The following is a 14,152-nucleotide window of genomic DNA, read 5'->3' on the forward strand; positions in this document are numbered from 1 at the left end:
TAGGCCATAAATCAGCCGTTTCAACTAATCCCGCCGATTGTCCGGCTATCTAGTGGAGAGAGCGCTGAGCACTATACCTTCACTGCTTCACATCACTCTCTCTGGCCTCTCTTGCTGCTGTAGCTTTCAAGTTATTCAGACAGAATTCGTAGCTGCGACTCAGCATTTGCTGTCACTTCCACCTTTTACAGCTCCTCTTTTTGAAGAGCTGCATTTGCATACTTTTACAGTTGGATCTCATATCTTGAGTAGGAAGCATTTATTTCATCAACCATCAACAAAATTTCATTATCATTCTTTATTTTTTTGCCAAGTTCATTATCATTCATCTCTTGCTGGAGAGAGATCCCAATTAAAACCCATGGAGTCGGGTGCATTTCACTTCTGCTCTTCAGTGCTGCTTCTTATCATCTCAGGTACTCTACACGATCCTCTGGTTTCTGAAAAAGGTTGTAGCTTTTGGTTTAATTTGGTAAATTGGGTTATAAATTTGCTAACTTTTTGGTTTTCATCTTCTTGGGGATGATTCTTTATGTACTCTGCAGTAGGCATTTTGTTATTTCCTCTAATGGTTGCTTCAATCGGAATAAACTACGGCCAAATAGCGAACAATCTACCTTCACCAGAGGACGTAGTCCCTCTTGTGAAATCTGTGGGTGCCACTAAGGTGAAGCTGTACGACGCAGATCCAAAAGTGCTCCAAGCATTCGCCAACACCGGCGTGGAATTCATAGTCGGCTTGGGTAATGACTACTTGGCGAAGATGAAGGACCCCGAGAAAGCCGAAGCTTGGGTCAAGACCAACGTCCAGACCTTCCTCCCGGCGACAAACATCACCTCCATCTTCGTGGGCAACGAAGTTTTAACCTTCAACGACACCACTCTCACAGGCTCTCTTCTTCCAGCGATGCAGAGCGTACACACAGCGCTCGTGAATCTTGGGTTAGACAAACAGGTGGCTGTGACTACCGCTCACTCCTTGGCCATTCTCGAAACCTCATACCCACCTTCGGCCGGGGCTTTTCGTCGCGATCTAACGAGCTGTATAAACCAACTTTTGAGCTTCCACGCCAAGACGGGCTCGCCATTCTTGATCAACGCGTACCCTTTCTTCGCGTACAAGGCGAACCCGAAGCAGGTCCCACTGGACTTCGTTCTCTTCCAGCCGAACTCAGGGATCGTAGACCCTTCCACGAACCTCCGCTACGACAACATGCTGATCGCGCAGATCGACGCCGTGTACGCCGCTCTAGCTTCGGCTGGTTACAAGAAGCTGCCTGTTCACATCTCCGAGACGGGTTGGCCCTCGAGAGGGGACGAGGATGAGGCCGGTGCTACCCCGGAGAACGCAAAGAAGTACAACGGGAACCTCTTTAAGCTTATGAAGAAAAAGGGGACGCCGATGAGGCCGAGCTTCAACCTAAATATCTACGTCTTTGCTTTGTTCAACGAGAACATGAAACCCGGACCGACTTCCGAGAGGAATTACGGGCTGTTCAAGCCGGACGGTACTCCGGCGTACTCGCTAGGAATTGCCACAAACGAAGGGGTTAGCAACGCTACGAGTTTTGGGGGATCCACTCCCGAGAGCTCCGGTATGCCAGACACGACGCCGGAGAGTTCTTCCACCGGTTATTTGTCCATTTCCTCTTCTTCTCCGGTGAGTGACCATTCAGTCCAATCATTTTTTTTTTTTATATTTCTTTTTGCTCTTATAAAAAAAGATATTGTAACATAATTTACTGTGCGAAATGAGTTCAAAATATGGAGAAAATTATAATCATAATCATTGAGTGTCTATACATTATCATAATGAATTATTAATCTTGCACCTTAAATTATTATAAAACTCTCATTTTCCCAAAAATAATATCATAATCGATGAATTGGAAAAACCAACCCGAAATGCTCCTCCTTGTAGCTGCTAAACGACAGCAGATGGGACAGGATAATGTGCATTATGCACAAGTTATTGTGGTCCAATTTCCAAATTCAATGGCCTATGCAAACTCGATAAAGATATTTAGAGATTCATAATCAACACTGGTCCCGTAGTTAGATATTGAAGGGGAACAGGTGTTGTTTACATTAAACCCTAGTAGTTGGAATCTCTAGGAACTGAAAATGACCCTGCAGAGAAAACCAACATCAAAGATTTTCCTCTATCTATTTAACATATCATAAAACCATCATTTCGCCATCTAAATGACCAAAACTGTCTGTATAAACAAATTTCTTATTTTGTTATGATTTTATCTCTTGGATCATGATCTAATTATTAAGATTATGTGGCATATTTTATTTTATTTTTATCAATTTTAGTAAAGGTGCCGGACATATTATATTGTCAAGATACAGTAGTTTGGAATATAATTATTGTTTGATAGTTTTAAAAGAAGATTAAAAAAGGGATGATAATCTGAAGGTGCTAGATATACTTTAGTTATATAAGAATTACACAAAAATAAACGTACAAATCAAGTTTATTTTGTATAGTTTTTGAGACTATCTTTGGAACTAATATCACTTGAAATGCTGATTTCAGGAGAGATATCATTTGGGAGTTGGCCCAGCATTCTTTGTCATCATGTCTATGGTGATTAGATTGGTACTTTATTAATTTTGGAAAAGCAAGTGTTCTAAATTTGCCATCGTCTACAAAGCAGAAAAGCAGGAGAGCCGTTAAAACTTTTAAAAAAAAAAAAAAAAAAAAAAAAAAGGCAGTAGAGGGGGAGGGAGAAAAGAAGAGGAAAAGAAGAATAAAAAGAGGTCAGAGGCAGCTTCGCAGTTTGGAAAAGAACAAAAGGTGTCCAAACAGTCCAAACAGAAATCCTTTCATGTTTCTTCACTTGTACGCGACTAATGTTCTGGGAATCATTTATTTATTTGTTTATATTCATCCAACCAAAGTTCACCACCCTCCATAATATGTTAATCCTCAATGGACCCTACACACTATGGCATCTTTTGTCCCCACTTCTACGTTTTCTTTCAATTGATCAATGCTGGTGGTGGTTGTAGTGACAGTGTAGGGTTCCTTGAGGATTGAAAATGGAGGATGATTAGGTGTTTGTTGGACCCTTTTTATTATTTTTCAAACTTTTTAGTTGGCATTGAACTGTGACTTTCTCTCCCTTTTTACCTTTTTTATCTTCCGAATCACAATTATTTGTTAGGCATTAAGTTTGGTAGATGGAGGAGTTGGACTGTATTCTATTCTTTAGTCTTAGGTTAGATTATTGATTTGATATATGTTTGTTTAATCTCCTTCCTTTTCATTGCTGTAAGCCTGTGAACAGAGGGAATTTTATTATGCCATGATTGATGATAATCTTTCTTCTTTTTTAAATCTCTTGAGAATATTAGAATAATTTATGAGGAAAAGTTGCATGATGAGTCAATTTTTTCTTTTTTAGAGAATCTTTCATCCTCCAACAAAATAATGAGCATATTATAGCATAATTTATGGTGCGTTACGCCTTGAGTGATGCCCCAAGGGGTTGGCTTAGAGCACTAACAATAGTTTATTTATCTTCATTTTTGAAGTTAAATTTGAATAAACTTGCCACAATTTCATTTACATTGATTTATTTTCTTCATAATTTTAAATAACTATGAACAATCGTTATTCATGTTTGAAGATGTCCTTTTCCTTCTTTAAATATTATTTTATTATTTTTTCTTTCTCTTCCCAACTCTTTTCTATCTTTTTCTCTCTTTTCTTTTTTCTCTTCTCTCTTTATTATTTTATTATTATTTGATCAAAAAATACATAATTCAATATAAAAATTTTTCTTCATATTCAAAATCACAAAATCAATCTTCAAAATATGTAATTTTACATATGAAGATAAAGAAATCATTACCAATGCTCTAAATGGTAAAGATCTTAGTCTTGAATTATCACTTTTTTCTAGGTCCTCATAAGTGCAAATAATTTCTTTAAGCTCACATTCCCTATTGAAAAATCTAACATATTTCGTGTAAGAAAACTTTCGTGTAAGTGCAAATAATTAAAATTTACTTTACAAGAGTGGATCTAAACAGCCCTGCCTTGAAAAGGTTTCCTGACATAAAAATATAAAAATTAAAATAAAATTTATGGTGTAGTTGATGCACCAGAGCAATTTTCACAAGGCACACTTTCTTGACCTCCAAGAATCCTAGATCTTAGCAAATAAATATAAGTGGGCCGATACGCTCTTTAGCCCCCATTCGAAATAAATTATAAAAAATCTTATTAAAATGATGATGCGGCAAAAATGCCTTTTTGCCGGTTTGATTTGTTCCTTTCCTTTTTCGTCTTTAAAACTCAAGCTTAAGCTTACAAGTACAATCTATCTCCGGATTACATTGAGCCGCACTGTCCAGACATTGCAGCCATGATCATACTTCTAAATACCTTACAGAACTTGAACAACAATGATTTCCAATAGAATAACCGTTGGCAAGACCAGCAGCAGGGCATTTTGGAAAATAGATGGTTTGTGGGGAGAGTTGCCTACATCCACCCCGCATAGAACAGTACAGCCAGAAATCTATCCATACGCAGCCTAATAGCTAGCCAAAATCCCACCATATCAGAAAATTAATAAGAGACTATCCCTTGTTCCCACAACAAAGGGCAAGAGCGAGCCATCCGCAAACCATATAAGCCGAGCCAATGTTCTGAAACCGCTTCCAATTTTGGGTATGTCCACATTAATCTCAGTGACCCTTATATCATGAAGTGGGTTCCCGAGTTTGTTCAGGTAAGCAAACGCATCATTCTGTGAACTTGATGCCTAAACAAAAATCAGCTACACCTTGTAAAAGGGAAGCTCAACAGCAACGAAACAACATAATGAACCCCATAGTTGCCTTCAGAAATCCATGTTAGCCCGTGATGTCTCTCCTTCCTCCGCCCCTGGTCCAGTTTTAACTCTTTGATAGAATAATAGATACGCAGCCGATGTCTTGATCTCATTTTCATCAACTGGAGCCACATGACCGTCATCAAAATGGTACCATCTATTCTCATCGACCAACTGCACATTGACAAAGTTGAGGCATAAAAGCCAGTGTCTATTTTTTTTTTTTTTCTAAATTATAAATATAAAAAATCTGAGATAGCACGTATTATGGTATCTATCAAGTATCTTCCACTTAAGATCCAAAAAAAAAAAAAAGACACGATCTGGATTATTATTAGTCTTATCTTTTACCTTGGCATGTGCAGTGTAGTGCCCACCACCAAGACCACCGTAATGGTTGCTGATGGCATATAGCTCATACACGTGAGATTTCCCATCTTTGCTTTTCACATATTTGCTCAAATCAAGATTGCGAATGGGGAAATTCACATAAGTGTCAAGTTTGTTCTTCAGATATCTGCTGTAAGAAAACCGTTTCAAGTGAACAACAAGGATGTCCGGTAACATCCACAAATCAAGTTTTTTTGTCGCTTGTCTATGTTCCTTGCACCTTGGGCAGTACCTGCATTCAAAATTAAAAGGTAGGATAATCCTAAATAATACACCATTCGAAAAGCATTGGCCGGAAATTCATAACTATATAATTTAAAAGCAATTAAAAGGATTTATGAAGTATTTTACCACATGTCATCTGGCCCTAGAGGTTCTTCTGTCAAGAACGCCTCCAAGCATGAAAACAAAGAGACAGCTTCCTGCCAGGTTTTCTTAACAGTGAACACAGTCTTGTGAACCTCTGGGAGATCCTTGAGGTAACTGGAATCGTATAATTCATGTTCTTTGTCACTCCAGTCCAGAAAAGCCTTAACAAGTTGACTGGATTTAACAAGAGAATCCTTGTCAATTGGCTTACAGCTCAAACCAATTCCATTAGTCAAAGACAGCTGCAAGGACATGTCCCTGCTGGATGTTTCCTCTAGTTCTGTGTTGTTGATTGATTGGTCTCCTGGCCCGGATTGAGAATTATAGCTGCCCAACGGTTCATTGGTGGTTTCTGAAACAAAGCCATTTTCCTTGCTGTTATGAGCTTTATGAGTCAAAGAAGAATATCTTCTTCTCAAAGGTGAGAGCATTCTAGAAACAGCTATACTGATATCAGCTTCATTTAGAGCATCTTCACCCAAATAAGTCACCAGAGGTGTTCCAAAATGCTTCCTACCCCCACCCTTGAGATTCTCTGATGTGAATCTGCACATAAAAGTAAAAAATATTTTGTTAAAAAAAAAGTCAAATTGACCAATCATCTAGTTGTTGCCTATGTGTTGACTTAAATCAACACATAGGCAACAACTAGATGATTGGTCCACTAAGGAAAGGCAGTTCCTCCTCTCCCTCGATAGCTTGTGTGGAAGTACTCGCATACTATAACAAAAATTTGTTTATCAAAATTGAGCTCGTACAACATTCATAGCAAATGCGTGATGATTTAGAAATGGATATATTTGCATCCATCATCGTAAGATGTAACCGACATAAAACCCAATGCACCCGGGGCCTTATGGAAAGACCATGATCAGAGAAAAATAATTCAAGTCCTTAAATACCTGATCGGGATGGGAATGAATAAATGGTATGGAGAAAATAATCATTATTCTTCACCACACACCATCCTTGGAACTGAATTTAAATCAGTCTAGTGTTCTTCTCAAATTAAAAGATAATGTCTTGTGATGGGTCAACATATCTCATTCAGCCTAACCCACACAAACCATGGACTTCCAAGACAGGCTGGGACTACATTCAATAAGTAAAATTATCAATCAGATACCAAATAACCAGAGATTAAGGAAGTAAGCTTACTTTTCCTGCTTTTCCTGCACTCGATGAATAATTTCTAGTTTTATTCTTCCTGTAACCTTCTTGGATCGGTAGGCGACAACATGTTCATCATCCTTTATTGAAACTAATGATTCCAAAGGGTTCTCAAAATACCGATGGATAGCATGTTCACGAACCTATAAAATCAAAATCAAGCTCCTCAGCCACAAGAATTATCAGAAGTGAAATAGTAATGGTAAAGAAAACAAAAATTTCAGAATCAATGAAAGATATGTTCACCTCTGCAAGAAGAAGGCTTTCATCACCCCTCAAGCAGCATGCTGTACCCAATGCCTGGCTAAGATCTTTACAGCAACCATGTTTAGGCACAGTCACAGTGTAAGGCATAGGAAGACCGCTTCCATCACCATAAAACATGGTTACTGTCATTGTTCGGGTCACCGTTGAAGGCATTGGCAACGATAAGTACATGAAGGGGTCAAAAGTAATTGAGATTTTGCCACACACTGGGCAAACCAGTGTGGACTTGTATTGACCCTGAGAAAATTTTCAAAATATTTAGAAACAGAACTGTCCATGAAAAAAAACTAGTCCTGCAGTTGCAATGCTGCTAAAACTTCATCTTGATACAAAGAGAAGCTGAACTAAACAGCTACATCCAAATTGTTTCCTATACAGATAATAGCTTCATTGATTATTCAAGCCTTGAGTTATTTGTTCGTTAAAACTGTTTATTGACACTATACACACCAACTAATGTGAAGCCTGCCACATCAGCTTACATTAAAAATATTGGTATTTAAGACTTTTTTTTATAGATATAATGGATCCGAAAGTAAATAGTGTGTTACACACCAAGCTTCCATTAAAAATATGTAAAGGAGAATAGCCAATACTCAAAAGATTTGTTTTTAATAAGGTTTTATTTTATATTTTTTCTTTTGTTATATGTTAAATAGTTTAGCATAAAACTATAAAAGATTATGGAAGAACTGTATCCATAGACATGATTGAAGATTCCTACTTGATAAAGAAAATATCTAATGGTATAATGGGGCCATACTTGCGCTGATGCTAAGCCCCAATGTGGTAGATCAAGTGCAATGACACAAGGTTCTAATGACTTCATCATTGTGATCCTTGTTCACTTTCATAAAACTCTCATATCTTCTCATCTTAATCATTACAACTTTTTTAAATTCCCATACAAAATACAATAAACAATTCAACTTTTTCCAATCCCAATACAAAAATAAAATAAACAATTAAACTTTTTCAAATCCCAATACAAAAATAATATTAAAACAATATATTCTAATAATATTTTATTCAATTTTCAACTTTAATCTCATCTCATCACTAAAAACAAACTAGGCTGTACAAAACAATAGACACACAAAAAGAATTGCTTACTTGGCAAACATCAACAATTACAGAATCATTCCGGGCCTTGTGATAATTCCAGCACTCATTTGCAACTTCCTCATCTGCTCGACCATCTGAATCCTTTGTTTCAATGTAAGGCTTTTGTTTGACACGATTCAAATCTTCATGCAGCCCATCTAGTAAGAAGGCAAGAAGTTCCTAGAGAGGAAATGCCATCATTCAGAAGAAACATAAAGGTAATGTAAAATAGACTCTGCCCAAACATAAACAACAGGAACTCCAAAATGCATCTCAGCATTCAATGTGACACAGTCAAATAATAAACAAACCAGCAGCAACAGTTACACACTAAGATATGGTTGACCAGGCCCAAACATGAAACATCTATGTTCTCGGATAATGCATAGAATAGAACATATAATTACTAATGGATCAAATGGAGACAAGCAGCATATCACTGATAGATCAGACTCAGAACAATGAAGATTGTAGATGGAATGACCTAGTTTTCTTTCTTCTTTCTTCTTTTCAAAGGATCATATGATCTAGATTCAAGAAGAGAAATCAAAATCATTTAGAATGCTTGAGACGCTAATCACGTAACAAAGTGAATATCCTCTATGATGTTTTTCCAGGATTTCCTCAGAATGACATTCTTTTCCTGACATCATACAGGCATGAAAGGATAACAGTCTCTGAAAAATATAGCATGGTAATATGAACTGACAAACATAGCAGAAAGTAGCATTCAACATTTTGCACAACTAACCTGAGAGTCATGCTGATTATAACCACTAAATTGTGGAGCAAATCGAGCCAATTTCCCCTTAAATGCACGCGGAGCAATTGTTGTTCGCCCAGAGGACCACAATTTTCTCAGTAGCTCACCAAAGGCAATTGCAAGCTCACCCTGCACGGTTACAACTTTTATACACTTTGGGTGAATCGAAAGACCGACTATCACAATGACTCATTACTTATCTCAATCCATTGGAAGCAAGCATAAATGGAAGAATAGATAAGAACAAATGACCTACATTCATTCCTAGTGGATTTTCTGTGTTGATCTCCTCAAAATAATCTTGCAAGAAATACTCAAACAGAGGGGGCGTGTGGACTAAACACTGAATGGCACTATTCATAAAACAAGTATTTCCGAGATTCTGCAGTCCTGCCAGTCCCCCTCGATCTCCTTTCTTCACAGAGTTATAACTATCATATCTATCATCTATATCACTGCATCCTGTGGCCAAAGCACTTCCCCGATTCAAATTAAAACTATAACCGGTTGAATGACCATTCGACATGGTTGGCCCCCCTGCAATTGTCAAAGATGATCTTGAAGGTTCTAGAGGTACCAAAGCTAACTCATTCCCTGTTGAATCCATGCCAAATTGAGAAGAATAATGTCCATCAGCTTGCACCTCCAGAAAGATCTGTGGAGAAAAAAGATGCATCAACAATGCAGCTATTATCACCAAATATCCAAATTTGGGGATCATCTTAAAAAGCACATATATATCTCACATCCCAACAACTAATATGCATACTGTCAACAGTAGGACAGAAAATTTCTACCAGATAAATGCCATATTATGAACAAAAATTCTTTTAGCATTTCCTGAATTTTCTTTACAGAATCACGTTCATCACCTTTTCCCATGCAAATACAAATAATCTAGTCACATTACAATGTTAAACCAATGAGCTCAAACTAAAACAGAAAATCTTCCCCCAGTAAGAACCAAATGGAGGGTTTAAATTGTGTCCAAAAGCCATTAGGTGCTTCATATAACTTCTAAGTGAAAGAAAACGTTTCTCTACCTTGTGCCATGTCTCTTCTTCCTATGCAACTAAAGTTCAGAACGAAACATGAAACAAACAGCTTGCCTAAAAGTGACAGCAATCAAAACAATGCTCCCCACTTTCTTAAAAAGAAAAGTTGAGGAGGTTCAGGCAGAAGACACTAAAAAACTAGCACAATAGTCAACAAAACTAGTCACTAGCATCTGAGCAAGTATCAATTATCATCATTTGATAAAGCAATAAAATTGTCATAGAAATATCCACTGAAACTCCATGCCAAAGAAACAAAAAATACAATGCTTTATTTAGGGTCCATCATGTATAAGATGAATACATTGTCAGAATACCCACATGCTGATTGATCTGCAAGTTTGATTCCTCCAGGGTTTGGCTCGAAATATTTAGTGCTGTATGTTTCCGCTTATTGAAGTAGTCCCAAATACGAGCCTGCTAAGCAATAAGCAACAAGGATGGACAAAAAGTTTAACTTAATATCACCTCAAAGAAAAGAATTGAAAGACCAATGATAAAAACCAAAAGAAAAGCACCTTTCCATATTCTATTCCTCTAGGTGCACACACTGTCTCATAAAGCTCACGTATAGAAGCCTGAAAAATAGAGTTCAAAATAGTATGGTTCATAAGCGCTCAATGACAATATGCATGGGTTCACATTGACCATAAGAGCCATAACAGAACATAATTCAAATAATGGAAAACCCCTAAAGGATCCTATAAACCAAATGATGTCCATTAAGCATCAAACATCCTTTCAACCACAGTTCCTGGCAGGCCCATCATGTACATGTCAATGTGGATCTCAAAGTTACCATAATAAATACTTAAAAGAAAAGTTACCATAATAAAGCAATGAAGCAGCTTATATAGACAGCATAATTGACGAACACAGACTAAAGTGCAGGGCAATCATAAATTGGTCATCATATGATTACATGAAAATAAATTTGACAGTATCTTTGCCAGACAAAACAGCTATAAATGAGAAAACCCCAGTTTAAGAGGGAGGAAAAACAAAAGCTATGTTGTTTTTAAGCTTGAACAAAGTAACAGTACACTATGTTTTGACGACATAGAACCTCAAATAAAAAGCTAAAACGGGAGAACCATCGAAACATTACATTCATGGAGATTCATAGCATCTCTTGAAAAGCATTGTAGAAATTACAGCCTATAATGCCAACATAGCAACCAACTGACATACATTGTTAGAATTAAAAGTAAGAAGAAATTACAAGAATACATCATCTAGAGAGAATTTTGCGCAAACCTGTCTAAGTAAATAATAAAAGGTTTATTACCCTCTAACACATGTTTTGCAATGTGCAATATATACTACCAAAATTAACAAAATGCACACTCCAAATTACCAAAAAGCTTTAGGGCTTTGTTTGGGAAGTGAGATCATCTAATCTCATCTCAAAACTTCTCATAATTTCCTTCCCAAACATTACTCAAACACAAACACTTCTCAATTTAAAATTTTCAACTTTTTTATCTAATCATTACAACTTTTCTAAACTTCCAAACAAAACAAAAAAAAACAAAAAAAAATACTACTTTTTAAATTTCAAAACAAAAATTATATTAAAAAATTATATTCTAACAATATTTGAACTTTATAATATTTTTATTCAACTTTTCATCTCTCATTTCCCAAAACCCAATAAAACATCTTAACTTAAACCATTTCACTACTATTCACAGTTGTAGGGTACAATGTGTAAATTTTGACAGTTTAGGATGCGCATTGCAAAACATTTTTTTTTTTTATAGGTAATAAGCACGTTTTATTCATACAAATGAAATAGGCATAGCCGGTGTACACAAAAAGTATACAAAAGAACACCTAAATACATTGCAAAACATGTAGTACTTAGAGCATGAGAATTTTGTTTTTCCACGTAACTTTTAAAAAAAACAAAACAAAACAAAACTAGTACCTTTTTGCTTAACCTTATAACTGATTCGCTATTGTCTCTTGAATCAACCAAATTAAGACAAAGTGGGTAAACCTCCACATGAAATTGATGCTGCTTGACACCTTGTAAAATCAACTTCCTCGGTAATGCTGGTCCTCCTTTGTACCTTACAAAGTGAAAGATTGAGAAAATTGTTAACCACTAAGCACTGTACAAATATGGTACATCATTTCTTAATATGGAGTTCAACTCATACCTGCATTTTGAAAATACAGGACTCCAACCATAAGATAGAATTCTATAATCCCAACGAAATACTTCCAACAATAAAAACTAACATGATTAGCAGTTAGATGTCAAATATAATGACAACCACTGGCACGCTGGAATGTCGACATTACAAAAAGCATGCCAAGTGATGCATTGCGCCACAAGTATCTGTTGTTCTTATTGATGTTATATGTCTATGTATGACTCCTTTCATTTATTTGATAAGTTGACGTTTTCTACAAAAAGCACAAACGGAGGCACAGTCCACATAACGTGTATGTAAGTGACTCCTCCGTTGAATTACAACCAAGTTATTCCTCAAACTAACTACATTGCATATTTTCTTCAAATCAACAAACAGCCTTCACATTTGATAAAGTTGGGGCAGAATCAAACAGCAATGGTATTTATTTAAGAAAATAGTTTTAACTAATGTATATAAAAGTTACCAATCAGAAAGCTTTTCCCAAGCTTCTTGAGGAACTAAAACATAGTTCACCCCTTCATGCAATCCTCTACGAACCTCTAACTCATTGCTCCCACAATCATTATTGTCTAGAACTATATCAGAATTATCGATTGGTCCAGGTCTATCCGCCCTTTTCGAAGGAACCACATTCGATTGTTGAGAATCAGAAAACTTCTTATCAGTTGAACATTCACCATTGCCTTGTCCAACATACCTCTGCCAGCTTGTAAACCACCTAGAGAAAAATGCATACCAATTACAATCACATGCACAAGTCTTTTATTGTTAAACCAACAGAATCAAATCCAAAAATCAACTTAACAAGTATTATTAGTCAAGCCAACTCAATTGCCTGAAAGATAGAAAGAAATAAATTATCTTTGAAATTGACTAGGCATGGCAAATTGCTTGGAATAATTGACGACCAGTTCAGCTGCAATATGGTAAATTGGGATATATAGAACTCATATGACATACTAAATGTGGGAATGCATTGGAGCATTGCCTAGGTATCTGTCCTAGCACAAAATACCAGACAATGGACAAAATACCTAATGTTAAAATTAGCCGTCAGACAGAGAAGCCACCAAAAATGTCCTTAACCCATTGTGCAAAACCCAAACTCCTTTTGTTCACAATGTAAATCCTTCAATGCTCTGCCCTAATTCCTAGAAGAACGATATGTACCCAACAAGCTAAGGACCAAAAACTAGCAAAAGGACCACATTTAATACTTTACTACAGCTCAAAACCATCAGAAGATCCCATCTTCTCTTGATAAGACCCAAACTCATAAGGAAAAGAAGACAAAAATGGCATATCGCAATGATCATTACTGCTCTTGACCATGATAAACCCAGAACAACATTTTCATAGTTTCTTCATACAATATCAAAACATTAATTGCCATGTCAAAATTCCAACTGGGTATGTACGAAAAGAACAAAAACTGATTTTGTAATAAAAGGACAAAAACTAAAAAGTACCGGTTGGAAATGACGTAATAGAGGTTGCCTTCTTTCAAATTAGACTCCGATTTATTCATCAAATCCGTTACGATTCGATTCTCCTCCTCGGGAGGGTGCGGCAAGCAACTCGCCCCATTGTCCATCATGAAACTCGAATCAGGAATCGTCATGATCAATCACACAACCTGCAAATTGAAGATTAGAAGAAGATCCCAACACCCAAATCAAGGCCAAAAATCCACGCCTCATTCACCATAACAACTTAAAATTTTCAGGCTTCCTTCCAAAAGATGTTTGGAATTGAGGAATAGGACGAACCTCAAGTTACAAGAATTGGCAGGAGAAAGTGATCGAACTGCTGGACTAAAAAGGAAAAAAAAAATCCAAATCAAATTAAACTAAAAATTAATTGAAGAATTATCGGTCAGGAAAAGAGGGATTTAGTGTATTAAGAAACCCTAGATTGCAGGACTTTGTGGGGGAAGTGATCTTGGAGAGACCAGGACCAGAAACTTGAGAGAGAAAAATCTTTTACAGACGTCCTTTATATATATATACACACACA

The 14,152-nt window shown here is 36.6% G+C and overlaps 2 protein-coding genes across 4 annotated transcripts; one reads left to right on the plus strand and one right to left on the minus strand.

The window, feature by feature from the left end:
- The first annotated feature begins 45 nt into the window (after positions 1-45).
- Positions 46-3,349, plus strand: LOC122281651 (glucan endo-1,3-beta-glucosidase 11-like). Of its 2 annotated transcripts, none has more exons than XM_043093356.1 (3): positions 46-416; positions 549-1,660; positions 2,546-3,349. In XM_043093356.1, the coding sequence occupies exons 1-3, from the start codon at positions 362-364 to the stop codon at positions 2,618-2,620; spliced, it is 1,242 nt and encodes a 413-aa protein (XP_042949290.1). In that variant the 5' UTR covers positions 46-361; the 3' UTR covers positions 2,621-3,349. The 2 variants fall into 2 exon arrangements, with proteins under 2 accessions (XP_042949290.1, XP_042949289.1); XM_043093355.1 differs by having other exon boundaries at positions 49-416; positions 546-1,660.
- An 821-nt stretch (positions 3,350-4,170) lies between these two features.
- On the minus strand, positions 4,171-14,152 carry LOC122281551 (ubiquitin carboxyl-terminal hydrolase 9-like). Of its 2 annotated transcripts, XM_043093138.1 has the most exons (15): positions 14,045-14,146; positions 13,906-13,950; positions 13,606-13,772; positions 12,600-12,854; positions 11,902-12,046; positions 10,490-10,549; positions 10,293-10,388; positions 9,173-9,571; positions 8,905-9,045; positions 8,163-8,333; positions 7,029-7,286; positions 6,771-6,925; positions 5,595-6,158; positions 5,205-5,475; positions 4,171-5,027 (listed from the first exon to the last, which is right to left on the minus strand). In XM_043093138.1, exons 3-15 carry the CDS (start codon positions 13,755-13,757, stop codon positions 4,863-4,865), a joined length of 2,832 nt encoding a protein of 943 aa, XP_042949072.1. In that variant the 5' UTR covers positions 13,758-13,772; positions 13,906-13,950; positions 14,045-14,146; the 3' UTR covers positions 4,171-4,862. The 2 variants fall into 2 exon arrangements, with proteins under 2 accessions (XP_042949072.1, XP_042949071.1); XM_043093137.1 differs by having other exon boundaries at positions 13,906-14,152.

The sequence above is a fragment of the Carya illinoinensis genome, chromosome 11 (assembly GCF_018687715.1).
Source record: "Carya illinoinensis cultivar Pawnee chromosome 11, C.illinoinensisPawnee_v1, whole genome shotgun sequence".
NCBI lineage: Eukaryota > Viridiplantae > Streptophyta > Magnoliopsida > Fagales > Juglandaceae > Carya > Carya illinoinensis.

Coding starts and splice junctions, on each gene's coding strand:
- LOC122281651 (XM_043093355.1), top strand. CDS start 362: ATGGAGTCGGGTGCATTTCACTTCTGCTCTTCAGTGCTGCTTCTTATC. Junction 417..545: donor GCTGCTTCTTATCATCTCAG/GTACTCTACACG, acceptor TGTACTCTGCAG/TAGGCATTTTGTTATTTCCT. Junction 1,661..2,545: donor CCATTTCCTCTTCTTCTCCG/GTGAGTGACCAT, acceptor TGCTGATTTCAG/GAGAGATATCATTTGGGAGT.
- LOC122281551 (XM_043093137.1), bottom strand. CDS start 13,757: ATGACGATTCCTGATTCGAGTTTCATGATGGACAATGGGGCGAGTTGC. Junction 10,389..10,489: donor GAGGAATAGAATATGGAAAG/GTGCTTTTCTTT, acceptor ATTGCTTAGCAG/GCTCGTATTTGGGACTACTT. Junction 6,926..7,028: donor AAAGCCTTCTTCTTGCAGAG/GTGAACATATCT, acceptor TTGATTTTATAG/GTTCGTGAACATGCTATCCA.